This window comes from Anticarsia gemmatalis, chromosome 12 (assembly GCF_050436995.1).
Source record: "Anticarsia gemmatalis isolate Benzon Research Colony breed Stoneville strain chromosome 12, ilAntGemm2 primary, whole genome shotgun sequence".
Classification (NCBI taxonomy): Eukaryota; Metazoa; Arthropoda; class Insecta; order Lepidoptera; family Erebidae; genus Anticarsia; species Anticarsia gemmatalis.
Genome location: NC_134756.1, coordinates 2,625,583 through 2,653,532, shown reverse-complemented (window position 1 = coordinate 2,653,532; position 27,950 = coordinate 2,625,583). Strand labels below are relative to the sequence as shown.

Here is a 27,950-nt window from a genome sequence, read left to right as displayed (position 1 = left end):
TGATGAAAGACTATTTTTTAAACCTTTTTCGATGATTCTAAATTTGAATTTATAAAAAATAATTAAAAATAAAATAATTACGCGGCATAATGGTTGCGAAGTCCGCAAGTTTTGTTTAACTACTGTAGTATCGGGATATTTTTTGTGCCAGATTTAAGTTTTATAACAAGTTATCGATTAATTTCGAGTTAAATCAATTGTGTGCATCATGCAGCGGCGCTATATAACGAGAGAAGCAATGCTAAGGGCAGTGGGCATGCTCTACGCTGTGGCTGCTCAACGGAGTATTGCTGACGAGATTGGAACAAGACAAAACGTGATATCTAGGTTATAGTCATCCTACCGTGCTACTAGTGAAGTGGTTGAAAGATATCCAGGGGGAAAGCGAATAACCACTTATCGACAAGACCGATTTTTGCAAATTGCCGTGAAAAGAGAACCAAATGTTACGGCCATGCAGTTGGTTCGGAGGCTCCAGTCAGAGCACCAGTTGCTTGCGAGTGACCAAACTGCGAGGAAAATGCTGCATGAAGATAACTTTCACGCTCGCAGACCGCTTCGTACTCCAGCACTCTGCTGAGGAAATCGCGGACGAAGACTAGAGTGGGTTCCCTGTACTTTTGCTCTGGGATGATAACCCGTAGTCTGTATTACTGTTTACCGATGAGTCCCGGTTCAGTTTTCATTTCGATTCACGTAGAGTACGTGTTTGGCGAGTCTCTGGTTGTGATAGCCGTCTGCAATATCCTCAGGAAGTCCATTTATAGCACGGCGGTACAATGATGGTTTGGGCGGAAATTATTCTCGGTGGACGAACAGACCGCGTTTGGGTCAGAAACACCATTACGGCTAAAAAATACCGTAATGAGGTGCTTATGCCGATAATCTACCCCCTTAAACTTCAAATGGGCCAAGAATTCACCCTCATTCACGATAACACCCGTCCGCACACAGCAAGAGCGGTGACGAGATGGTTGCAGGAACACGACAAATCGGTCTTAAGCTGGCTCGATCAATCACCTGACCTAAACCCCATAGAGCACGCGTGGAGTATGCCCCAAAGAAGAGCTTTGAGAAATTTCCCTGCGAACATTGCAACGGAAGAGCCACTTTTTTGCATCTTAGCCGGACCTGGGACAATATACCGCAGTAAGACTTGGAAAACTCTATCCAAATTATGAAAAATCGCTGCAGGACTGCTATAAATGTCATAGATAGCTTTATAGACTACTGATTTTCCAGAAAACTGCTAAAAACAATAACTTTTTCTTATTTTTCACATTTTCTGAAGAAAAACATTCATTGTTAGTTTTACCAATATTTTAGTTTTTTCTTTATTTAAGTATAAAATTGCTAACTCAAAATAATTACAGATTTTTTTTATTCTGTAGTATAGTCAGATAAATGGGCTTTATAGAAATATATACATGTTGCATGTTATCTTTAATAAATTTTGAGATAATTGAGTAAATACAAAATATCCCTAGACAGTGTTGATGTGTGTATATATATTCGCTTAGCCTTTGTTCCAAACTATGTTGGAGTCGGCTTCCAGTCTCACCGGATGCAGCTGGATACCAGTGTTTTACATGGAGCGACTGCCTATCTGACCTCCACAACCCAGTTACTTGGGTATTAACACGATACCCTTCGGTAAGACTGGTTGTCAGACTTTCAAGCTTCTGACTAATGTTAACGACTGTCAAAGATCTTCGAAAATGACAGCCGGGACCCACAATTTAACGATGATGAGTTTGACATTTTAAATATATGCCAAAAATTGTTCCTACGACGTCCTCTAGAGGCGCTGATAAATATTCATACAACATTTTATTCTTTGAGTTACTACTCTATTGTATTATTAGTGCGATATTATATCAATGAAATAACCAATACCTAATGAGGTAATACTCATACAATAATATGACACAGCTATAAGAATTCGTAATATTAATGTATAAAAACTTAGATTACAAAACATATCACTAGTTTTATGAATTAACTGAAAACAGACTCGCGAAACAATAATGTTTTTCAGTGATTTCTCCAAAGTTATGGAATTACAGAAAAGTTTTTAAAAACATATACTTTTGTTTTATGTTATGTCTGAATCATTGGTCAATGATTTTAGTGTGTGTACGTGATCAATTTTCTTCAATATTTTTTAGAGCAACATCGTAGGGAATTGTCATTCACACTATTTACAATATGTCGATCAATTCGACGATCTCGATTTTTCACCACTATCGAAAATCGACAATCGGCTAATTATCGAAAATTTTCGTAAAAGTAAAAAGTCGTAGCAACTATCTTTGCAGTAAGTACATTTTAAATGTCTAACTCTCGTTACTTGCTCGAATTGCATAACGAATACCCTAAACAAAAGTTAAAAAAGGCTTCCGTTTTTACATCAAATAAGTGACCATAGAGCAGACAACGTATAGAAATAATTAAAGGCCGGTTATTATTCATCTGGTTGAACCAATTATAATAAGTTATCTATACTAATATTATAAAGCTGAAGAGTTTGTTTGTTTGATTGTTTGTTTGTTTGTTTGTTTGTTTGAACGCGCTAATCTCAGGAACTACTGGTCCGATTTGAAAAATTCTTTTAATGTTAGATAGACCATTTATTGAGGAAGGCTTTAGGCTATATAACATCACGCTTCGGCCATTAGGAGCGGAGTAGCAACGAAAAATGTCACAAAAACGGGGAAAATTATGACCCATTCTCTCTTATGTGACGCAAACGAAGTTGCGCGGGTCAGCTAGTTGCTTATAAACAAGTAAAATTTAACCCATTAATGTCCTACTGCTGGGCACTGGTCTTTTCCAGTAAGTGAGGGGTTAGATCTTGAGTCCACCACGCTAGCCAATTGCGGGTTGGGGACATTACTTCAAGAACTATTCTTAAGAACTTTCAGGCATGCACGGTTGTATCACGTTTTTCCGTCACCGTTGGAACGAGTGATAATTACTATTATTTCTAAAACACATAACTTCCAAAAGTCATTAGTATGTCGACTTCGATTCGAACCTGCAACCTCTTGCGTGGGAGGTACCAACTTATACTACTTAGCTATCACTGCTCTACCTAGTTGCGATATAGTTTATAAAGATAACTCTTACTTTTCCAACTAGGTGGATATTTCTATCGGTAAACAGTACTTATACAACAAAGTACTGTATGCCAAAATTTTCAGTTTCGTAATATGTGGACTACACTACCGACACATACAAAGGCGTGTCAATTTAATTCAATTCCATTAAGGTCATTCAACTTTCGCCATAGATGTGGAGAATCAGCAATAGCTGATAATGCCGATGAAACTACGGTTCAACGACCTCGCACAATAACGCCGGTCTTAACCAACCTCCGCACGATACTGAATAATTATATTTTGATCGCGTGTTATTCATAAATTATTTGAAGAGGTATAAAACGTTCACGTAGAGGTATCATCACGCATGACTTTTAGTTTCAAAGACAAATTTAGGTGTGATCTGTGCCTTTTGGAATAAGATCTTGCAAACCTGAGAGTTTGTTAAAACAGTTCTTGAAATGATGCTAAGTCCTCAACCCGTACTTGGCCAGCGTAGAGAATGAGTGCCTAATCTCTACCTTTAAAAATACTTTCCCAACAATATGACAAGAATTTGCTGCATTTTTATTCTAAAATGCCCTAAAAAAGATTCCAAAATGTTATGAGATATGTAGAAAATAATGCTTTTACGACAATAAAAAAAGTTTAATAATCGTTAGTTTTTTATACATTTCGTAACAGTTTACCGACAGACTATAAAATATTCAAGATGCATCGTTATTTGCTTTCTAATGTCCCTTGGACTGGCCGTGAACTGGGCCAATGGGCCGGTAACAATGGTCCAAGTGAAAATAGTTGCAATGCAAATGATCGAGTGGGTGGACAAAGAAATGAAGAACTCTTTATTAACCCCCCGTTTCTGAGGTACATTTAACGGTAGTTTATCTATTCAATAGCGTTTAAGCTCATAAAAAATACAGTTTGACAGGTAAATTATCGCTAAATGTACCTCAGGAACCGGGAGACTTATAATAGTATTTAATTTACAATTTATAACAGGTATTTCAATTAAAATGAATTAAACACCATATAAGATAATATAATTTAGTTTAAATAGCTTTTTGACTTGTAAATATTCTTGAGTAAGTAATAATAAGAAGAAGTTTAGTTTTTGACTTTATATACAAGCGGTATTTTACATCATTATTATAAATCTTAAGAATACATCTTCAAGAATTATTAATGAAATTTTCTGTGCAATAGTAGATTGAAACGCGAGGAAGGGACGCTAGTAAGTGGCGTTCTATGGTAACATCAGGCTATAAAAAAAGGTGTCACTTAATGACATTATATTATATATAATTCTAAATCTCTAATTTTCATGAAATCATGAGTCATGAAACACAAAGTAATTTTGCCAGTGCTACATTTTAGTTTATCGCATTAGCCTGGGCCGAAAAGCACAGGTAAAAATACCAGTTAGTACATTTCTATATCATGCTAATTGTAATAAAACGATTCGTTGTTAACAACAGACGTAGACAATGAACGTGTAAGAAAGTATTTAAAAAACGTGATTTTTCGTCGAAACGTATCCACACTTTCTTTTAGCGAAAGTGATGAACCAATGTGTTAATGGAGTGAACATTTGATGGCCTAGATCATTTGAAAGCCACATTTAGATTTTATTCGCAAATATTTGCACTATCTATTCTATTTATTTTGTTATGTTTGTTTTGTGTCTAGCAAGTTTGTAAAGACTTTTAAACATCGTATTTTCGTAAAAGTTTAATTTTTTTATAGTATGGTTAGTGATCGACCTAGTGTCATCATCAGGCTAACCTTTCTTCCAATTATACCCCTCGGTAAGACTGGTTGTCAGACTTTCAAGCTTCTGACTACTGATAACGACTGACAAATATCAAAAAATTTACATGCCTTCCGAAACATGGAGGAGCTCAATGTATAAGATGGGCCCCCATCCACAGAACAACCTCGGTAAGCGTAGCTTAACCTCAGAGATCGATCCGTGCAGCTGTTGTGACTTTAGCCTTAAGCTTGTTACTTTAGATCGACCTAGTGTCAAAGCTGTTTTAGCGGATGTTTATGCATCAATATCATCTCGTATCTGATATATCTGAGGCACACATAGCCAGTTGTGCTCACCGATCGGTAAACGATCTGTGGGTTAAGCAAACTGGCGCGGTTATTTCATAGATGGGTGACCGCATAGCGGTATTTGACCAGATCGCCTCCATGCTTCGGAGGGCACGTAAAAAGTCGGTCCCGGTTGTTGTCAATTAAGATAACAGTCGTTAAGCCATGTCAAAGGCCTTTCGGCCGGCTTGAATAACTTTGACACTAGGTTGACCACTAACCATACGATAGATAGATAGATCATATCCTATGAAGAATATACTTGCTATTACCGTATGAAATAAGTTTCCAGTTTGAATACAAATGGTTAATCAATAGCCAATATTCCGTTACTTCAAACTGATTTGTAATACCAAATGTTTTGGTGTCTTTCATACCGTTATAATTCAATAAACCCTTGGTACTTACTGTTTGTCTTTGATTCAGAGAACAGAGGTCTTGGGGTTTGAAACCATAAGGCCAATTTTTTAATTAAAATTTTATTACTGTTTTATGTTTGTCTCGTTTTAATCTCAAAAATATGCTGCAAAAGTATGCTGAATCAGTGTTATAAAATTATAGGTACCTACGACTATTTCAAATAGTGCGTAGTTTATAAAGATAATATTTTAAAGTTGTATGCAATAAAAGCCAGGCCAAAAGTTAATAGCATATAATATTCAGCTAGTTAAATTTAGTGAGCCTTGGCACATATCACACGGAACAATGCTAGGCTTATAATACATGAGTACAAAAGTATATTGTTGTAGTTCTCTATGCTGTGTACGCTTGCCAAATAGACAATTAGTGGGTTATACCCGTTAAAAACTAGTAAATACCCAATTTTTAAAGAAAGACTCGGGTAATAGTACTCAGTACGAAGAAATTTGAATTTCCCGATACTGTATAAATAAACAAACAATTCTGTTATTTACTCTTCAAAGAGTTGGCAAATCGCCTGGTCGACACTTCCCGTGACCAGAATGCTGGCATTTATTTGTACAACTGATTAAAATGCACAAGTACATTAATTAAAGTGAACACATAATAACAACTAAAAGAAATGTTTTATATATATACAAATGGGTCACAACTCAAGAACTAGAGAAATGATTTCATGTTTTCAGAGTTACAAGTAACAATAAATATCACCACCAACATTTTGCATGGAGCGATTGCCTCTACAGGACCTCCACAACCCAGTTACCTGCGTTATAACACGTTACCACTCGGTAAGGCTGGTCGTCAGGCTTTGAAGATGTTATTATTATAGCACAATATTTGACGTAATCATTATAAATTTTGAACAAATTCAGTATCTATATTACATACAACTAACGAGTAACTATCGTGTTAAAACTATGAAAAACTGCGATAAAATGGTAAACACGTTAGTTTTATAGTCATTTGATTGTCGTTTTGTGATTAGAACTATTTCATTTACCTCGAACTTCAGTACCTAATCTAAAATACGTGAAAATATTTTTATGAAAAATTATCTAGCTAGCTAGATAGCCTATCTATTATTACGTATTTACCTTAGTATTTAGGGATTTCTTCTTTTAGTTTGAAAGAGTAAAAACAACACACATTCTGGTCCTAAATTTCCAAAGTTACATTTTGCCAGCTCACCATCGTTGATTTTAACCTTTAGATTCTTGAAAAAAGAAGCTTACGTTAATGTTTGATCCCGGGTCCTGCTATTTCTAGGATTTCCTACTATATTTGGTTTAGGTTTTAGCCTAGAAAGCTTTAAAATCAAACTTGCTTTTGCAATATTATTATGATTATGTACTAACAGATGTCAATTAACTATAAATTAATTTAATCAGTACTAGAGCTAATAGGACTATTATTACAATGTACTTCTCAACTGCGTCTTAAATTTGAACTGCAACATCTGGTTTTAATAAGAGTGTACTAACACATGTTCAAGACTCATTGTGCAGTAATGTGCAGTGACATTGAGCATATTTATAGAAATATTCTTAGTAATCCCACTGCGTAGATAGATATTACAGCTATTTAGAATCATTATGCTGTATTATGAAGGAAAACGTGAAGACACCTAGCACTCCTGAGAGATCTTAAAAATATTTTTAAGAAATGAAAACTCCCCACATGATATTTGATGGTAGATTTAAAGATGTCGGTCTACATTTTACTTAGATATACCTCTTGTTTAGAAGGTTTTTTTTTACTGATCGGCGTCCCTAGTGTTTCCTAGCAAGTAATTTGCCAAATGCTTGCTAGTTGACTGTATCAAATATAAAAGAATACGATAAAGGAATGGAGTAGTGTGTGACGGAAATTTAATATTTTTTTTGTTCATGCTACCACTACCCGGTTTCTGAGGCACATTTTGCGTGCACGATAGTTTATGTAATCAATAGCGTTAAAATGCATATCAAAAAATTCTATTGTATAGATAAACTACCGCTAAATGTACCTCAGAAACCGGCCCTAGGTTGTATAAATGCGGGAGAAATCTTCTTTGCAAGCAAAAAATTATATTAAATTATAAAAAAGGCCATTGTGTGTGTATTACACAGTGATTTGTTTTGAAATCTATTTTTAGCATCATTGCTTTACCGGCCTACTGCTTAAACAACTCGATTCAACCTACTTCTCACTGAGTCACAGAGTATACTTTCACTGGTGCACGACGGTATTGACCTCTACAGAAACGATAAACAATGTTCTACTTTATCATTGTTAGTTGTTTGTTGATTGTTTCAAGCGTGGTTAGATAAGTAATCTATACTTAATATTATAAAGCTGAAGAGTTTGTTTGTTTGAACGCGCTAATCTCGGGAACTACTGGTCCGATTTGAAAAATTCTTCAGTGTTAGATAGCCCATTTATCGAGGAAGGTTATAGGCTATATATCATCACGCTACGACCAATAGCAGAGTACCAGTGAAAAATGTTACAAAAACGGGGAAAATTATGATTCTCTTATGTGACGCAAGCGAAATTGCGCGGGTCAGCTAGTTAACAGTATAAAGATATTGTAATTTAGTTAATCGACGAAAATGGAAGGATAGCAAGTTTAAGGTATATGAAAACTAATTGTACTTATTTCTGTCTCTCTTTATGCATATGAGATTGACGGGAGCGCAAAATTTTATACAAAAAGTAGTTTTTTTAAATTTGGACGACATCGGCACTACAACGAATATATATTTTGACCATTTCTATTTACTACAATTAAAACAGCGACGCCTTTTACTTGGTGTTTCTTATGACAAAGATTTGCATGTTTCTTTAAAAAACTTCACTAATTTATCCCTTTGTATAGCCCTTCTAAACAAGCATAAACTACAATTAAACTAATCTGTATAATTGCGTCAGTCAGTTAACAGAAAAATATTTAGAAAATAAAGGTTGGGTACCAGGTACATACATAATCTTTGGTCGTAAAGCAAAATACAAATATTTAATTGACTCTTAAAGTCTTTTCTAGCTAGTTAACGATGTACAATTACGAGCATCTTAAAGATGTAAAACTTAGATAATTAGTAAGAACTGATTAGTTTTTATTGTTTCCTACTAATGATGTCTTTGAAACATCTTGTACTTAAAAATATGAGCGTCGACTTAGAATTTTAGAGGCCGTGTACAATTACACTGTAATATAGGTATAATTTAATTTTGTTCCAAAGAGGGAAAATCTTCATTCTTAACTCTTCATCCGAAAAAGTCTTTTCCCTAAAAAAATTAGTAATTAATAATTATTTATTTATTAAGAATTGCTTATAATATTGCTCTATTCTTCTAGGAACCAGAAAGTACTTCCACATATAGATATGTAAATACACTTAAAATCCAATGGCTACGTTTTTTTATGCTGGCTTTGGTTTTAAATTTACAGGAGAATCGCGTAATGATAGTGAGAAAAAACGTTAATTAATAAAGGTGTCATCACTATGATGGTAATTGGTTTCCAAGTCAAATTCTTCCAAAAAAAACAATATTTTCTTGAGATAATTGAGTTTTGTTACACTGATTTTAGATTGGGATGCATCCAATGTTATATTCTAGCCATGTGTCTGTAAAACATGAGCTATCTTGTCAGGAGAAAGTGCTAAGTGAGGCACTCAAAGCTCTATTTACCTCTCAATCGTAGTAGATATACCAATAATATCAATTTACAAAATGTGTTATGTAAAGTAACACTAAAACCGCAACACGACCGGTCAGTGAAGTCAAAGTCAATGTTAAACTCAAGGTCGAAACAACAGGTAAATCTAAAGATAACAACCTTTTCTAAGAACTGGAAGATAATTAGTATGGAATGTTGTTGAGAGAGGATTAAAAACTTTATTTAGATAAGATTAAATAATTATCACTTGCTCTAACGGTGTAGGAAAACATCGTGAGGAAACCTTGCAAGCCTAAAATTTGTTTAATACATTTATAAAGGGCATGCGAAGTCCCCAACCCGCATTTGGTCAGCGTGGTAGACTCAAGGCGTAACCCCCTCGTTTGTTGGGGAGAAGACCAAAAAAAAGACCCTGCAGTGGGACAGTAATGGGTTAAAAAAAAGATAAGATCATACCGAATTAGATGAGAGCCAAAAATAGGTCTAATTGAAAAACTTTACACAATTAAGTTGAGCTAGCTAGACAACTAAAATACTTTTGCACTTCTAAATATTATGAAAGGATTAAAGTAGGTAAACGGGTCGGGTAAAAGATAGCAATGATTAAATAAGGAAAACTCAATAAAAGGTGAACTGAGTGGTTGAAGAAATTACTTTTATCTGGCTTAGAGATAAGGGATAAAATGGATAAAAAACTACGACCACCAGTTTTGCCATATTCGTAATAATCGGCTACTTGAAGCATCCGCAATGACTAATGCCTATTTGAAAGATGGATACATTGGTATAACAATGGTGAATAAGTGACAAAATGTTATATGACTAACCAGGATTTACCAACAGGGTACTTATTTATTTTCAATTCATACGTTCTTCAGGAAAAGGTCTTCGCTTCGTACCCTTTATTTTACTATACACAAATCACGCCTTCTTCCCATATGAGTATGGAGAGACAAAGGGTCACTTGGTACTATCCTCACAAACTTTATTTGCTTCATGTACTTAAAACTAAATACCTAACAGAAATCCGTTACGATTTGTCATCTAAATCATAAACTATACAGTGACGATAATATTAAAAAATCATTTACACGTTTCGGTCGTTGAACAGGTTGCGTCGTGGCCTACTTGATCATTGACTCTGTCAGCAATTTTGCTAAGAAACACAAGATTTTAAACAATACAACCGTTACTTGTTTTTTAGTTTGAAGGGCGTAGCGGGAACTGTGGTTCATAGTTTAATGAAAATAGAGCATGAAGTTCTTCAAGTCCAGTTAATAGTCCCCGATCCACTTGGCACTTGGCCAGTTTAGTTGACTCGTGGTCTAAGGCATGCTTCATACCTTTTTGGGTTCAGCACGTTTGGTTCGGCAATATTCATCGAACAACAAAACCGACTCGACTCACTTGTTCGGCTTGTGCCGATCGGATTCATCTACACATATTCGGTTTTGCCGCCCAGCTGAGCCGATTAATGCCGAAACGAATATAATAATATGAGAAGCAAGTAAAGTGCCCTTACTCGTGCGGGAGGAGACCCTTCACCACCAGTGGGACAATAATAGGGTAAAAAAAGAATTGAACTAATTCGCCGAAAGAAAAAGGTTTTCAGTTTTGCTGTCAAAAATAAATATAAATGATCCGAACAGAATAAAAGCTTGCCACAACGATAGTTTACGTAAACGATATAATACCGAGAATACATTCTCATTCATAGAATCATTTATTTATATCGACGCGTGAGTTTTTCTATAAATAGTCAACTTGTCGCGAGAAAGTATCGCCGGTGGCCAAGAGTACCTAATTATAACCAGCTCTATTATATAATGTACTACTGCCGTCTTATTTTATCAGGCAGTCGGAGGTCGTCGGTTTTACTTGGTCAATCTTAGATTAAATATCGTAACGAAGAAAGTTTGTTTTGAAAGACATCTCCCGTGTACAAACAGTTTGGTTAAAACAGTAAACACGTCAAATTGTGAATAGATGGTTTGATCTTTCACGCAAAACGATTTAAAAATCAAAATCAAATCAAAAGATATAACGCATAACTCTAATAACACATTCACGTTTTGCTATTACTATAGTTTTTTATTGTCCAAACAAAGCAGGCTTTAATAAGTAACTAAAAAAATATACACTTAAAAGACACGGGAATCGAACTAGAAACCTCGTACTTGGCAGCCATAAACTATCACTCAGACCACAGAGGCAGTCGATGCAGTTTTACTTATATTAAATATTATAATAATCAAACATATTGCAGACACAATGTATGACCCAATCTAAAACAAAATCCCATAAATCAATATTTGCTAGGTGTTTTAATAACATTGCGCAGACGCCGATAGAAAATAATCTAGCTAGATGATGATAATAATCTAGAGTACATTCATGTTATAACAACTTTGATTAAGCCTTCGATTCCTTTGCTTACTATAATTTAATATTTAAAAGAGAGGCTATGTCAATTGTTTCTAATTAAAATTTTAGCCTTAAAGATCCCTAACTAATAGCAAAATGTAAATTTTTAAAAAGGTAGTAATTTTGGAAATACGGGCTGTCTAATTAGGGAGTACTTCAAGGTATCACTTTTGGACCAAATTAGATGTTTTATGGTTATCTTCTATGTAAATAAAAATATATCACCGAAATGTATTAACGTGCAAAAGTTTTGAACAACTTAACCAAACTAGATAATTCTTTTTTTTTAATGTTTATAACAGTCGGGAACCCTTGGGAATGGAATCAAACGAGATAAAATTGTATAATATCCGGACAAAGTTGGGCCCAACCGATAGTAAATAGTAAAAAACGACCTTGTTTTTTAATGCATCTTAATTTTAACTAAGGCCATGATACTTCTTCGAAATAAAATGATGTAATACTGAACCGGTTTTAGATTCACGTCATTGTATGTATTAAGATTTGTTTTACTGTATGTTTTGGTTGTAATGTTTTGCTAAATCTCTATAATTAGAATTGCTTATTGCACAACTGTTGTATTAAAATTTCATTGTATTGTTCTAACTGCTGCCAAATTATAATCATATACATGGATATAATACTTATATACATGATTAGACGTATTATAACGTAGAGTCGCTATTTCGTTACACAATACCAAAAACTTATAAGATAATACTTAATTAATACTTTTAATAAAAGTAGAATTATCTCAACTTTCTTCAATTTTTATGTCGAGTCCGGAAACTCATAATCAGCTAAGTAGTACATATTATACAAGTAGTTAGATATTATCTAACACAGTAATAATATACGATTCACAGCTGACCTTTAGCAATTAGAGGTCAAAGTTTTTGCACACATTCTTCTTCAAGCAATTCGTGCTTTAACGAATTCGGCATAAAAAGATTTATAATTGTTTTACCACGTGCTTGGCCTCGCACACAAACTTTTAAATATTCCAGAGGCCTTATTTAAGAATCAACGTTTGGAATATTTATTTATATTTAAAGCCAACAAATCCTAGTTATTTTTGCTCTATCGTTAATCTAAACTTATTGTCATTACTGACAAACACATAAACATGAGTAAATAAGTGGAAGTAGTAGGCTTTTAAATTGTTATAGAAATCAAGATAGATTATTAATAGAAAATAAATAATTTCACGTAGTTTACTATCTATGCTACTATACTAGTACAAAGAGAAGACGTTTTCTTTGTGAATTATTTGGGCTACCACCTTATCCACTCGGTCCATTCGCACATGATCGTATTTGAACAGTCTTTACTTTTTGAAAAATACGTTATACAAAATGCACATGGGCTAATATGCTAACTAACCAAAGCCTTGTGATTCGAACTGAATACCGAATATCGTTATGACGTCAACTTGAAAGGCACTTTAACGACGTTCATTGCACCTGCTAATATAAACACACTGATTATTTATTTATCAATCGTCATGGTGACACTTGTGATAGAAAATAATAAGGATGAATAAATTGTAATATCACTTAGGCCCTTTTTACTTACGAAATACGTTACTTTAAAGTTTTTTATTACAAATCGCAGTGGAAGAAAGTCAGAAGTCTGAAAAAGTAAACATTACAGTGACGAAACGTCACAAGTCTACTTAAAAGTAAAGGCACTTAAGCCCGTCTTGCATGAAGGTCCTTGGTAAATTCATACAACGTGACACGTATCAGTATAATACGATACAAATTAATTGTGTACATTGTTCTCGGTATCATTTAGCGTTCATTAAGAACAAGTGATGAGGTATCAAATATAATTGGTGTCCAGTGGCTGATAGTTTTGTATGCGACTTTGAAATATCAGACTTTTGAAAGTTGTTTACGGAGTAAATTGTCCTGTCAGCGTAGAAGTTTTCTTATTATTTGTAGATAAGTTTATTAGAAACGGTTTCAGCTTAAGAATTAGTGTATAAGGTAAGGTTCATATCTGACGGAATATGCGTCACGTATTATCGGTCGCGTAACGCCAGAACAGACAGTAAATGTATAAAAAACACACTTGACTGTTCACACTCAACCGATGATGCGTCGTTGCGAATCCCATTTAGACTTCGACGCATCTTCCGTCAGACGCGAACCGTCCCTTACTATCTGCTTTACACCGATTAACTTCTGTAAATATACGCTAAACCTACACATGAGACTGGTAATGAAAGTCTTAAGAAATTGTCATATTCTAGCTCCATTGTTGGACACAGGTTCTGGTATGAGAGTGTTATTAGGGTTTGAATCCTTGAATTGACTTGGCCTTGTTTTTTTATATTTTGGAAACGAAACCAACAAGAAAATAATACGGTATTTTTTTACAAGTTCATAACTTAAATTTTAAGATTCATAAATTATCTTTTTTCGAAAGTTGGAAATAAAAATGCAGAATATTTGCTGCAAAAATCCATGTATCAGGCGGGACCGTTACTTGTTTATTTATTCATTTTATTTACACAACTGTTTAATAAGACAATGTTAGTCTGGCTAAAAGAGAAAAAGGTGTAGTGACGTGATGAAACAAGAATTTATAAGAATCATATTTCAATTCTATCGTGAAATGTTTAAACCACATTTTGTAAGGCAAATGTGTTGTATTCTATTATTTCTATTACACAACGCAACTATTTAGCTCTCCTTGACGATGCGAAATTTAAGACGCATATATTAGGTCGGGGAAAAAGTCTTTTCGCATTATAGTATGTATGAACTTGTAATAAAATCTCTTTGGCTTCAAGAATCACAAATGAGTACACTGCCTGGTTCATTAGGTTTATTTCAGTGAGCTCATGAGGTACCCAAATATCGAGTTTTTGTGTGTAGAGAAAAGATTTTATTACAAGTTCATACATACTATAATGCGAATAGACTTTTTCCCCGACCTAATATTAGCTGTGGCGGCTTGAACAACTTTCATGCTAGGTTGACCACTAACCCAGAAGATAAGAAGAAGAACACCAAACCATAGAAGAAGTATCATCAATTTAAGCAAATGGACCTGCGGACCACATCTAGCGATGTTTATAATGCTGTGTATGTGTATAACATTTGTATCGTAAGAACACATCTTTTTGTATTGCCGGATAATGTTAGTTATAAAAGTTACTGAAGCCGTAATTGGACTACACGAGGAAAAATATCATATTTGTTTTTTCTTGTTCATTAATATTCTTGGTTTTTTAGCGAATCACTGATTTAATTAGTTACTCATCTTGCGGTTAAGACAAATAAACAAACCATGGAGATCTACAACCTCATCTTTCTAATTCCGAGCAATCTCTGAGAAATCCCTAATAGAATAACTCAGTAAGAACCTTTCAAATCCGAGACACTATATAATAGGTGTCATACACAATAGGCCCCAAAGACAGTCAATTGTTTTTTAAATATTTTTATTTGTATGAAATCATATTTTGACTGCAGAAAACTCTGGTTTTTACGTGTTTGTTATGTTTGTTTGTGTGTTTTTATTTCACCTTGGACTTTGAAAGAAGCTTTGTTGGATTTTGCACATAAAACACATTAATACCCCTTTGTCTTGTCGAGTCACGAACGTGACGCGAAAATAATATTTTATTTTAGGTGTAGGAAAAAGGTGAATAAAATACACACATATATCGCCAGTCCCATGTGAAAGGGGCAAGCCTATAGACTAGACACATAAGGCACTAGGCAGTAAGCACGTTACTAAATTACAATTTAAAATATTCTCATAGAACCAATAGCATGAGCTGAATCGAACCCGAAATGCTATGATTGGCTGTCGCATACACTGCCGAACAAAACCCAGGGGCAGTTGTTTTATATCTTACTAAAAAATCCCTATATTTTACCTAATAGTTTTGATATTCTATAACACCTATAAAGCGCAGTAACTTTCACTTTTGCGCAATAAACCATTAAATGTCAGATGCTTAGCCCGGGCATCGAATCGACCCCCGGGTCATTGCATTATAACAGGTGCAGCTGTTTCAGGTCATTTAGTTGCAAAACTAAAAGTGTGTTTACTAAAATAAGCTATAAGTATATTTTCCAGACTTTTTCGCCAATTAACCACTAACCATTATTGACTTTATAGTAGTTACTGGTTAATTGGCGAAAATATGGAAATAGGAAAGAATGGGGGTTACTATCGAGAGTTTACATTTTAAATGTTATGCCAAAATAGTTCCTACGACGCCCGTCAGAGGCGCTGATCAGATTTTCATGCAAAATTTATCGATGACAAGCCGGTTGTCGGTAGTCGATAGTAGTAGAGAATCGAGCTTCTTTAAGGTACCTTTTAACTACGTTATTACGCAAGCTGTCAGTCGGCTGTGTGAAATAGGTTGTGTTAATTCTAGCTGATGAGCCTACAACTTGTCATTACGTCTGTGCATTGTGTCATGGAGATTTTATTGTACGAGTATTCGCTTCCATGTTCGGAATGGAACAGAATTTGTAAGGAAATGAATCGCAGATGGTATGTGTTATCCCACGGCTGGGCAAAGGTATCGATCGTGTCTCGGTCATCTGATACCTAGCGAAGCAGAAGTTGTACTATGGCAACTAGACAACTGATAAACGTAGTTCATTCTGATATTTATTCTCCGATGGGATCCGAACCCGTCATATGCGGCGCTATGTTATTGCCAGAAAAGAAAAGAAGAAAGTCTAGTAAATGAGTCTTCTAATGCATCTATAAAAGAGTATTGTTTTTTTGCTTTTCCAAAGGCCCCATAATTTTTGTCAATTCTCATTTAGATGTGTTCCTGCAATTAAATGAGTATTCGATATATTTAGCCTAGCTTTAAGAGAAATCTAGCTATTGTAGTAGGAAACACACAAAATGTCCAACATTATTTTTTTGTTGAGTCATCGAATTAGTCCGGGTTGCCCCTTACAGGAAAATAACCAGAATATTATTTGTGGTTGTTTAAACTACAAAGTCTTACGACTTGTTCGCAGGAACCAAAACAGGTTTGAAGTCGTCAGATCTGGCTTGAATACTTTCAGAGAAACGGACCGAGCTAATCTTGTGATTTATAAAGTAAAGATTGAATTTATACGAAGCACCTAATTAATTTATAATAACCCTCTTATTCATAAACACACTATAAACCTATTTTAGTTAAAAAACTACTATAATATGTTTTTTCTTTTTCACTTCGTTAAGGAGTGAAAGAAACAAAACACTTTATAAGCCTTTCATAACTTCATATATTTTTATGAATAAGAGGGTTAGTATCTAACAACTGCCTCTGTCCCGCGGGCCGTAGTGTAACCGACTGCTCTGCCTATTCCTTTGGGTATAATAGGCGTGATGATACGCATACATGTAATATGTTATACTGATGGTTATAGCGAAAGCAACAGGGCTATAGAATATTAAAAATTCTAAGGAAAAATAATACTAGATCCTTTTTATGGGTTCACAGAAATTTGCTCTTGATTAATAAGCTCCCAAAAATTGCACAGTGAACAAAATAATTTTATGTGTTTATCCAGGTTTTAAAATAACCATCATAGATTTGTTGAGTAGTTTATGCTGGAGAAACCACAAACATGCATCCTTAGAAACAAATGTTCACGGGCTTCAAAGATTTAACTATCTACAATTCAAAGGTATGCAATGTTACTTGCGTATACATAACAAATCAAATTACTTTTTTCTGATTTAATCAAGTTCAAGGCCATAGATTGAATTAACGAGTGAACTGGCGATCGGCTATAATTAATTTATGCTTACTGAGTTACTACGCATTGTTGTTGCAAGTAGGAATGTTTTTTCAACTCATAAAGTCCTATTACGGCCAGTTTTTATAAAAACTAACAGCTAAAGTATAGGGGTAAAGCAAAAATCACAGTTAAATTTGTTTTTTCACGAATTGACAGACAGTTTAATGCAGGAATTAATTTGCCTTTACTACTTTACTACACAAATGTCAAATAAAAATCAATAGCATTGGTAGTTGCTTTAGATATGTATAAAGAAACTGACGGTTAGTCTTTTCTATTTTATATTACATGTTTAATAATAGCCCGGAGGTTGGTAACTTGCCTAGTGGCCCAGTGTCAATAGACTCTCCCTCTATCTCATGGAAGTATAGTCTTTGTTAGCGGTGAAACGATGGTGCAGTTAATACACCTCTGTCTGAACCTTCGGGTAAATAAGCCTTATAAAATGAACTGACACACGATCATGCATTTACCTTGATTCGTCTGATGTTTCATCTATTGTGAGATGATTACTGTAATGCGAAAGAATAAAATTGATACTACTAAAATAAAAAACATCTTAGGAAAACTCACACTAAGACATCTGATTCTAAACTAAGCAGAGCTTGTACTATGGTAGCCACTAAGACAACTGAAAATTACGGTCAGGTAGGATAAGATTTAAGAAGCAAAGGAAGTTTAAAAAGGTTGTAGCAAGTGTCGGTCTTTAGTCTTTGCTTACCCAAATAGGAAAAAAGGCGTGGTTTTATGTATGCATGAGGTTTGATCCAGTGAGCTTATGACGAATCTCAGTTGACAACTAGTGTACGTCAATTTGATGTCCACTATTTAGTACATTGCCGCTTCGACGTAACGTGTTAATCACTTCAACCTAACGGAGAAAACAATGAACGGCGTAGTGGTTTTGAAATAGTTGTCAACTGAAATACGTTCGCCCCCCTGGTCAAACATCACTGGTACTTTTTACGCCAAAAAACGCTCAAACATAAAGTGATTTATACGGAAATGGTATCAAAGCAATTCTTAGCTATTCAGGCTACTATATCTTAGAAATAAAACGTAGTCGCTTTACCATTTATCAAGAACAAAGACCACAGATAAGCTGTACATACACTGTTAGTAATAAGCAAGAATCCACCTTATTATAAACGCATAAGGTTTATAATCAAAAGCTAGATCTTGAGTATACAGTAAGATGTATTGTTTAATGAGCTATATTTGTACTGATATTAATATTCTAAGAAGTCTCTTTATGTACATATCCTCGGAAAAATACCTTAAGAAAATTATCTGGTCTCTACCCCCTATGGGAATCAATAAAAAAGTTGAATAACATAATACAACATTACACATCAAATGTTATTCACAACAAACCTCCATCCCATCATCCTATGTCTAGATTCACTACTTCTGGATAAGTTTCAGATAGCTTACGGGATGAAATTTTGACAGCCGTTTGTCACAATGTATCTTTAATTAGCAGAAACGATTTTGCCACTTATGTTAGCTGTGAAACCTTATTTATTCTCGTAATAATTTTCCTGAACTAAATGCGGCTCATTTTTATCCCAGCTGACCGAAAGATATCACCCCTTAAATGAAGAAAGGTGAAGAACTTAACCTTGAGCCCATCCCACTGGCTTAGTGCAAGAGCCAAGTGAAAATTCGCGGGGACTTTTACAAACATACAAACAACGGACACAAAGTACACCCATAGCCGAAACAACTATTTATGGATTGCACAATTTTTTTTTCCGTGTGGGAATCTACGACCTCTCGATGCACCGGCAGTGACCACGTTAACCACACAATGACATTTTTATACAAATATATGAAATCAAAAATGTCAAAATCATTTGTTAATCCAAACAAATAATTATCCCAAGATAAAGCTAGTTATTGATGCCAGTCTTGTAACTTACGAATAGACTATCTGATAGATAAACTCAGACAGTTACCTTATCAAATAGATTGTTGATAGAAGTACGAAAAAATCTTTAAATTTTCTCTCTAAAAACAGATTTTTTGTTCTGAACTTGTGGTGTTTTAAATAAGTAATTAGATGAAGTTAAACAAAAATTTAGAAAAATATTGTGCCGACTGTAATCACGATAAAAACATTCGAACACGATCACAGACAAGATTTTTTTGTACAATTTATGGGAGCTATGTATTTAATTTTTCATGCCAGATATTTATAAAAATATTTGTAAATGTAACCATAACTGTATAAACAATATCAAGTTTAAAAAGTATATCGTAATACAAACCAATTATATCTACGTAACACTTAAAGAAAAATGATTTTCTAATCATGGAATTTTATACTAATTATTTTTTTTATAAACGTATTAGGTACATACATGACACAATTTTAATAAAATTTATATGCTCTATCTATTCTTTCTTTTGTCTACAGTTAGTTTGTAAACGTAATTTAAAAAAAATATAACACAATTTATAAGCCGAAAAAAAATACTCTTGAAATTCGAAATAAAAAAAAAGCACCTGAAATGATTTACCATATCGTGGCTGATCCAAAGCGGCAGAATAAAAAAAAATAAAGACAATACCTTATAGGGTTCCAAAAGTAAAAAATAATAAAAAAAACACATCACACGAACTAAATAGTTCAACTTTCGCTCACAACACTTACTTCAAACTTGCTTCGATAGTAGTAGGCATGTTTAACACGACGTTCACTCTCTCTAACGATCACAACAAAACTGCGCTTGCGCACTTTACAAGCCACTGTGAAACTCACGATGCATCGATTTAGAAATACTCAGATCATTCTGCGTCCAAACTACGTTTATATATGTAGTCCTTTATGCCTACTGAGACGAAGAAGATCTTATAAATAAAATTTGTTTGTATTTTTCAATTTACTCATTGTTGTTTCCAAGGAGTATTTCCGACTTTGAGACTCAATTTTGCAAGCGCGCGCACCGTACCTACCTTGTTTTTTGCTGTAATTTTATAAACTTATTTAAATAAAAAAATTACGGAATTCTCAAACCACGGTTTTTTGCCGTTATTATGAACATTGGTACGGAACCCTTCGTGCGCTAGTATTTTCGCACTTGGCTGGCGTTTTTTTATATGTTGATCAACTATATAAATGCGAGTTGTTTTGACTTTGTTTGTTTTCAAGTGTTCTCTACTCTTTCGAGTATATTATTTATTTTAAAACGGAGATTGACGACAACATTTTGTTTGTATCCAGCACGTAACCCTGATTCCTTGGAAAATTAATTCATGCCGATGAAATGAAGAAACATAAAAAAGAAGAACATATTTTTTCAAAAAACGATAACTCTCTTTCTAAGAATTACTCTTGTGTCGCGGAATTTTTACAAACATACAAAATACAGACACAAAGTACAACAAAACCCGAAACAAATACATATTTGTGGATCGCACAAACAATAGACCCGTGTGGGAATCGAACCCACGACATCCCGGCGCACATGTAGTGGTATGGCGTCTGCCTAAACCACTGCGCCATGGAAGCCGTTGACATATTAATAACTATGGATTTACCATGTTATGTAAGCCATTGTTGGCTTGCATCTAAAGCCACCTGTAGGTATAAAACCTGTTTGCTTCCTATTCAGGCGACTTGTACACAATGAAACAGCCTTATCGCGGCTTACATCCTAGTATATGCGTTTATCGCGGTTCTTCTTGCGAACTGATTAAACATTTACTGTTAAGAATCTATCGTACAATTACGAGTAAAAATATGTATATACTGTCATTTTCAGTCGTAGTTTTTTGTATGAAAATAAATTTTTAATAGGGTAGTGAGGGCTCGGCTATGCTGTCAAAAAATGTTATCTATACTTCTATACTAATATTATAAAGCTCAAGAGTTTGTTTGTTTGATTGTTTGTTTGTTTGTTTGTTTGTTTGTTTGTTTGTTTGTTTGTTTGTTTGTTTGTTTGTTTGAACGCGCTAATCTCAGGAACTACTCGTCCAATTTGAAAAATTCTTTCAGTGTTGGATAGTCCATTTATCGAGGAAGGTTATAGCCTGTATATCATCATGCTACTAACAATAGAAGCAGAGTACCAGTGAAAAATATATATCATTATAAAGCTCAAGAGTTTGTTTGTTTGATTGTTAGTTTGTTTGTTTGTTTGAACGCGCTAATCTCAGGAACTACTGGTCCAATTTGAAAAATTCTTTCAGTGTTGGATAGTCCATTTATCGAGGAATGTTATAGCCTGTATATCATCACGCTACTAACAATAGGAGCAGAGTACCAGTGAAAAATGTTACAAAAACGGGAAAATTAAGACCCATTCTCACTTATGTGACGCACGCGAAGTTGCGCGGGTCAGCTAGTGATATATATAACTGTTTCACAAAGTTGTAGGCGTCATTAAATTGAGCCTGATTAAAAGCATCCCTTTTAAAAGCTATGACTAATGAATAGTCAGAAATGACCAAAGACGTCTTTTCCCAACTGTCACTTAAGTTATTACGACTGTGACAGTGGATAAGGTCACCACGCCGCTACCATTGCGTTGGGAGGTCGTGGGTTCGATTTCCGGACGGAACAATTATTTGTGTCATCCACAAATAATTGTTTAGGCTTAGGTTTAGGTTTGTAGGCTTATAATATGCACAAGCCCGAAAACATAAATAAAACACACTAATGATTTTTGATATAATTTATAATCAACTGTCATATAAAAGTTTTTACAAGCTGCTCCGATGTTCTTCATAAGCAATATATTGGACTTCTCTGCTGTCCTCCCTGATGTACACCACGTTGTGCACCAAATATAATAGGTAGATATTCAGAACTGGAAATAGAATAAATAAACACTTCACACACGGTCATTTGATTCCAAACTAAGCAGAGCTTGTACTATAGTAACCAAAAATTGATAAACATACTTATATACTTTGAGATACATACTTATATAGATAAATTGACTACCAGGCTCCGAACAAATACACAAAGATTCTAAATAGAAATTTAAGCCATCACACGCGGCGCTACGGCTATTGCGGCGAGGTGATCACTTTAACCATTGCGCCACACGTACAGTTAAAGAAGGAGAAATGAAGGAGATTTTAGTTTGTCAGTTTGCAGTAGTTTGTAAAAGTACTTTCGAGAAAATGACCGCGTGATTAGTTTCTAAATAAGCAAAAGAAAAATAACAACCAATGTTGGCCTATATTGGTTTCCATTGGCCCAACATGCACAAATATCTAATTTACGTGTCTCAAATACAATTATGCAATTGTTTCTTCATAATTGACGTTGCATTTTATGAAGAAAACATTACGAAAGTGATAGCACGTAATGATGTTTATTTCAAAATAATACGATGTCTGTAGCTTGACAACGAACTTGCAAGGAATCACAAATAATGCAGTATTTTTTGCAAGTCTATAGTATAAAGTTACATTGTTATTGCTTACGAGGCGACCCGTGCGGCTCTGACTGCGTATTATTTGAGTAAAATAAAGATTTTAAAAAGATAATATTTATATCCTTTTTCTAAGCAGAGAAAGGATGGATACCCGGACGTTCAACTAAGTTCATAATAAACCAATTGGCTTGCTAATTTAGCAATTTCGCAATAAAAGTGTTACAGCAGACAAACAGACTTTCGTGTTTACAATACTACCATTTACCCATTACCTTACCGTAACATTTTACCAATTACATCAAGTTTGATAATTGTCTTTTTAGTGTGTGTGTAACTGTCAGAACAAAGTATTCAAGGGATTGTTATATGGAATTCAAATCTCCACAGAAATGGGAATAAAATTGCATTATATACTACATAACAGACTGTCTACTTAGTAGAGAATCTTGTACTTATACAAAAATAATGTATAACAGCAGTGATACGTAGGCTTATGCAGCTGACGGTAGCATACCCGACGCAGTTTCCTTATTTTCAAAATACACACACAGAATTATTAATTGTAATCTAGATAAAACGTGCATACCAAGATTTTCTAAAGGATTGTTGGACAGTAGAGTCAGTCGAGCCAGGGTACTAGAAATAAATAATAACAAACCTAAGAATAAGAAGTACATTGCGTTTTCTCTGTACTCAGAGAAGACCAAGAATGGAATATCAACGACCAGTATTGCTAGTTGGAAGACCAGCGCCAGATAGAAGTAGATCTTCAGAAGTAGCTTGTTTCTCTAAAAATAAAACAAAATTCATATAAATAAACAGCAAGCAGTGATAGCCGAGTGGCTTAAGTTGGTAGCTCCCACGCAAGTGGTTGCAGGTTCGAACCTGAGTAACACACTAATGACTTTTCAAAGTTATGTGTGTATTAGAAATAATTATCACTTGTTCCAACAGTGAAGGAAAACATCGTTATTTAACATCGCGGTTTAAGGACTTTGCATACCTACAAGAACTTTTTTTAGGGAATCTTAAGGCATGCAAGATTTCACCATGATGTATTAAAACACTTTTAGAACAGGCATTTATTTCGTCTGATAACCACATATGCATACTAATAAGTAGGTCGTTTCAATAAGTTATTAGTATGTTGCTTTGGATTAGAACATTGTCGTATATAATGTTTAAACCTCTCGGGTATTGCTTCTCTGCCATCATGTACCATATAATATCAGTTCCTACAATATTTCTTAGATAGAGTTATCCCTAATGTGTAAAACAACTCAAGTCTTAAAACGCGGTGACAATTGATACTACGATACTTTTATTTTTATTTCAAAGCATTATTTTACCAAAATAACTTCAAGATTTGTCGCAGCATGACGCACAAATTCATTCCTAGAGATTGGAAATTGTTGAAGTCAGTGAATTCCTAGTCCAACATTTGTTCGTAGAAAAACGCCTGACTCATTAGCCATAGCAATCATTCTTACTGCGATGTTAGTTTTCAATGTCGCCTAGTCGTCTATCGTTATGATTAAAAATTGATTTGTTCAGAGAGGTAATTTCCTACTACTATCATCGTCTGTCGACAACTGACTAAACATCGACAAATTCTGTAGGAAAATTTGATCGGCGCCTCTTGCGAGCGTCGTAGGAACTATAATTGTAGTGCTAAGGTAGATTCTATGGCGCCCGCTAGCAGTGCGGTTTAGATTTTTTGTATATTTATCTATAGCCAGCCGGTTGTTGATACTCGATATTGGGAGAGAGTCAAGCCTTTTTTTTATGAAGAAAAATCAAGCTCAGGGACATCTCGTATATCTAAATATTTATAACTCAATGGTGACTGACTGACATAGTGATCTATCAACGTACAGCCCAAATCACCACCGGTCAGATCGGGCTGAAATTTGGCATGCGGGTAGATATTATGCCGTAAACATCCGCTAAGAAAGGTATTCTGAACAATTTACCTCCAAGGGGATAAAATAGGAGATGAAAGTTTATATGAAAATTATGTCCTAAGCCACAAACCACGCGGACGAAGTTGCGGGCAAAAGCTAGTAAGATATAATAAGTACCTTATGAGCTCCAACAAGCAGTAGCACAGTCTGAGCGACGTCCACTAGCGCGGCGACCAGTATCAACGGTAGGTGTACCAATGGGTTGTGGTAATCCACCACGTCTGTATGCTCCTTGTTCGTGACTTCATCCACCAACTCGAACACTATCATCGGGATTGTGATGAGAGCAAACATCTGAAATAAAAAATCGTAAAGTAAGGTACCTGGGTCGAACATGGCCAACCGAAAAATATGGCCACATGCCATGGCCAAGCCATAAGATTTTGTCTTTTCTTTGTATAGATATTCTGATTTTTCGAAAACGCTATTAAATACTTCTTTACTGAGTTTAAGAAATAAGGAAACTTTAGCATTTTCAAATGTTTCAGAAATCTTTCCATTTGGAATCACAAATTTCTTCGAATTTACAGTTTTGTTTGGAAAGCAGCCAAACATTTGGATTTTTTTTCATTTATAAACACAAACAACTCACCTAAACAAAACATTAAATTTAGACATTTTAAAAGCTTACAAAAACCAGTGATTCATATGAAGTTTATTTATGTTTAAAATTGCGGGCTTAAGCTTATATTTTTTACTTTTCTAACATTGGCACTCGATTGACCACGGCGAGTGCAACCTGCGCCGAAACGTTAGGCATTTTAAGGTAAAATGCGTGTTCGCGTTAATTCCAGTATTCTATTATACATTAAACATGCAACGCGAGAGTTTAAAAGTTAAGGAAAAGTTTTATTCATGGGTAAAAAACATCCATACATGTTCACAAACTTTCGCATTTATAATATTAGTAGGAATTTATAGGTTAGGTGGTTAATCCACCTCACGGCGCTTGAGACCTTGTGAAACTAAATGCAATAGAGTGTTTATTTTAAATCACTTCGGCCTCTAGAGTTCATGCCCTCGCGTCGCTAAGCGATTATTTCATATGTTATGAACACTCGTGACTTTGTTTATAATCATATGTTTCGAGGATCACGATTTACAGGTCGATAAAAAATCAGTGGGTAAAGCAATAAGTGGGTAAAGTAATAAATACTTCGGGCACGGTGTAAGTATTGTTCCAGTTGCTGTCTATAATATAAAAGTTGCCAAGCCAATTCATGCCACAATTTTTAAAAAAGTTTAAATGGTCTGGATATCTGCCAGATAACGATTAGATAAATACAGTGGCATGTAAAAAACAACTGTAAAAATTCTATTTGATACGCTATCTGAAACTTATCCAGCAGTAATAAAACTAGGCCTAAAAGTCTAACACAATACGAATCACCGAAATGCGCTTGACTTTTGAACATTTTTTTATTATTTTTTAACCCTTTTGAAATGTACAAGGTATTTATTAACGGGATTAATATGAGATCAAAACTTCCACAGGAATAAAATCAACGATATAAAATTGTAGTACCTATACCAAGACGAAGTCAGGGCAGTCCGTTAGTAACGTTTATTTCAAACTATACTGCCTCATTACCGGGCAAAGGTAAAGGATACCTATGCCCGGTAATCAAAGGCTTAACAAGAAATTAATAAAAAAATGCTAGTAATATAAAAAAAATATACAACAACTTACTAAACCAGTATATCCAAACAAAGCTATCCCAACATATACAGGAACACAAAAACAACACTTCCTTACAACAGGTAATTTTTTACACTTAATCTTCTTCAAAGTTTCTATCATTTTTCTTATTTTACATACAATTCGCATCAAATCTTCTTTGAGACTGGATATCTGTGCCAACATCCTTCTGTCACGATTCTTTAATAGAATACTTCCTTTCTGAACAGTCTTTAAATATCCTAACGACAGAAGACACACTTTAACATCCATTGTGCTTTTTGTATCGAAGGGCTAAGTTACAGTCCTAACATTGCAAGCAATGGATGGTTATTTATGTGTCGTTGATGAAAGTGTAGATTTGTTAAGTTTGCTTGGTGAATATGATAACATTCCTTGGGATCATGTATGACGTGATACAATAATAAATAATATTAGTCCTGTTTACAACATACAGATGATCACAGGAGTATACAAAAAATGCAACAGCTTTTGGTTTATTTCACGGTATATCTGTTGAGTTGAAATTTATTACAAAGGGTAGAACTTGGCTGTCTTCTTTTGCCTGTTATTATTTCCATTGCGGTGTAATTAAAATTGGTTTCGTAGGTTAGCTGCTTTTTGGCCTAATGTGTAGCCCAGCCAGCCATCAATAGAGCCGCTTGGCTCTATTTAAAGTTTATTTACTTGATAGAGTGCAGAAAATTGTGCTATTGATCAGAAGCGTGATTCTCTATCACTATCGATTAACGACAACCCACTCGCTATCGATATATTTTCTATGAAACTCGGATCAGCGCCTCTAGCGGGGGCGGTAGGAACTATTTTTGCAGAAAATTTTAAGAGTCAAGCTCTCGATACTCGATAGTGCTACTGTATGCGTATCACGTATTTCAGCTGACAACTAATGTACGTCAATTTGATAGCCACTTTGCAATTCATTGCTACTTTGACGTAACGTGCTAATCATTGTAATCTAAGATAGAAAACAGTATACAGCAAAGTGGTTTTCAAATAGTTGTCAACAGAGATACACGATAGCCACTGGGTTTTTAAATAAAATTTGTCTATAGCTGGCTATAGGTAAAGTATCGCGCTGTAGAAGCCACTTGCTGTGTACCGCTGCGCCACAGACCCAGCCAGTATGAGCATCATTTATCAAAACAATTGCACCGTTCCTACAATTCGTTGAAAATGTCGTGGGCACATAATCTGTTTTCGGCGTCATCTTAGTTCTTATAAACTTCATGACGCGTCGCCGTTTCCTCCTACAGGCATTAAATAGGATAATGGCGCCTTAGGGTTCCCACCTTTACGAGAAATAAAATAAATATTTCAATCCAAGAGTAAAAACCGTAATAGTTTTTGATCAGACTTTTCTCGCTTTATTGCTTGTGAATGAGATTGTTTTGTGTGTATGAATCAATGA

The 27,950-nt window shown here is 34.7% G+C and overlaps 2 protein-coding genes across 2 annotated transcripts in view; both read right to left on the bottom strand.

The window, feature by feature from the left end:
* Nucleotides 1–20,269, bottom strand: part of LOC142977182 (uncharacterized) — a 35,113-nt gene extending 14,844 nt beyond the window's left edge. The window contains exon 1 of the mRNA XM_076120924.1: nucleotides 20,146–20,269. Within this exon, the coding sequence (XP_075977039.1) occupies nucleotides 20,146–20,174 (29 nt within the window). The 5' untranslated portion in view covers nucleotides 20,175–20,269. The remainder of the gene's footprint in view (nucleotides 1–20,145) is intronic.
* Nucleotides 20,270–22,161: 1,892 nt separating this feature from the next.
* LOC142977318 (uncharacterized) lies at nucleotides 22,162–26,683 on the bottom strand. The gene is made up of 4 exons (XM_076121147.1): nucleotides 26,534–26,683; nucleotides 24,961–25,137; nucleotides 23,538–23,667; nucleotides 22,162–22,303 (listed from the first exon to the last, which is right to left on the bottom strand). Exons 1-4 carry the CDS (start codon nucleotides 26,669–26,671, stop codon nucleotides 22,197–22,199), a joined length of 552 nt encoding a protein of 183 aa, XP_075977262.1. The 5' UTR covers nucleotides 26,672–26,683; the 3' UTR covers nucleotides 22,162–22,196.
* Nucleotides 26,684–27,950: the final 1,267 nt, after the last annotated feature.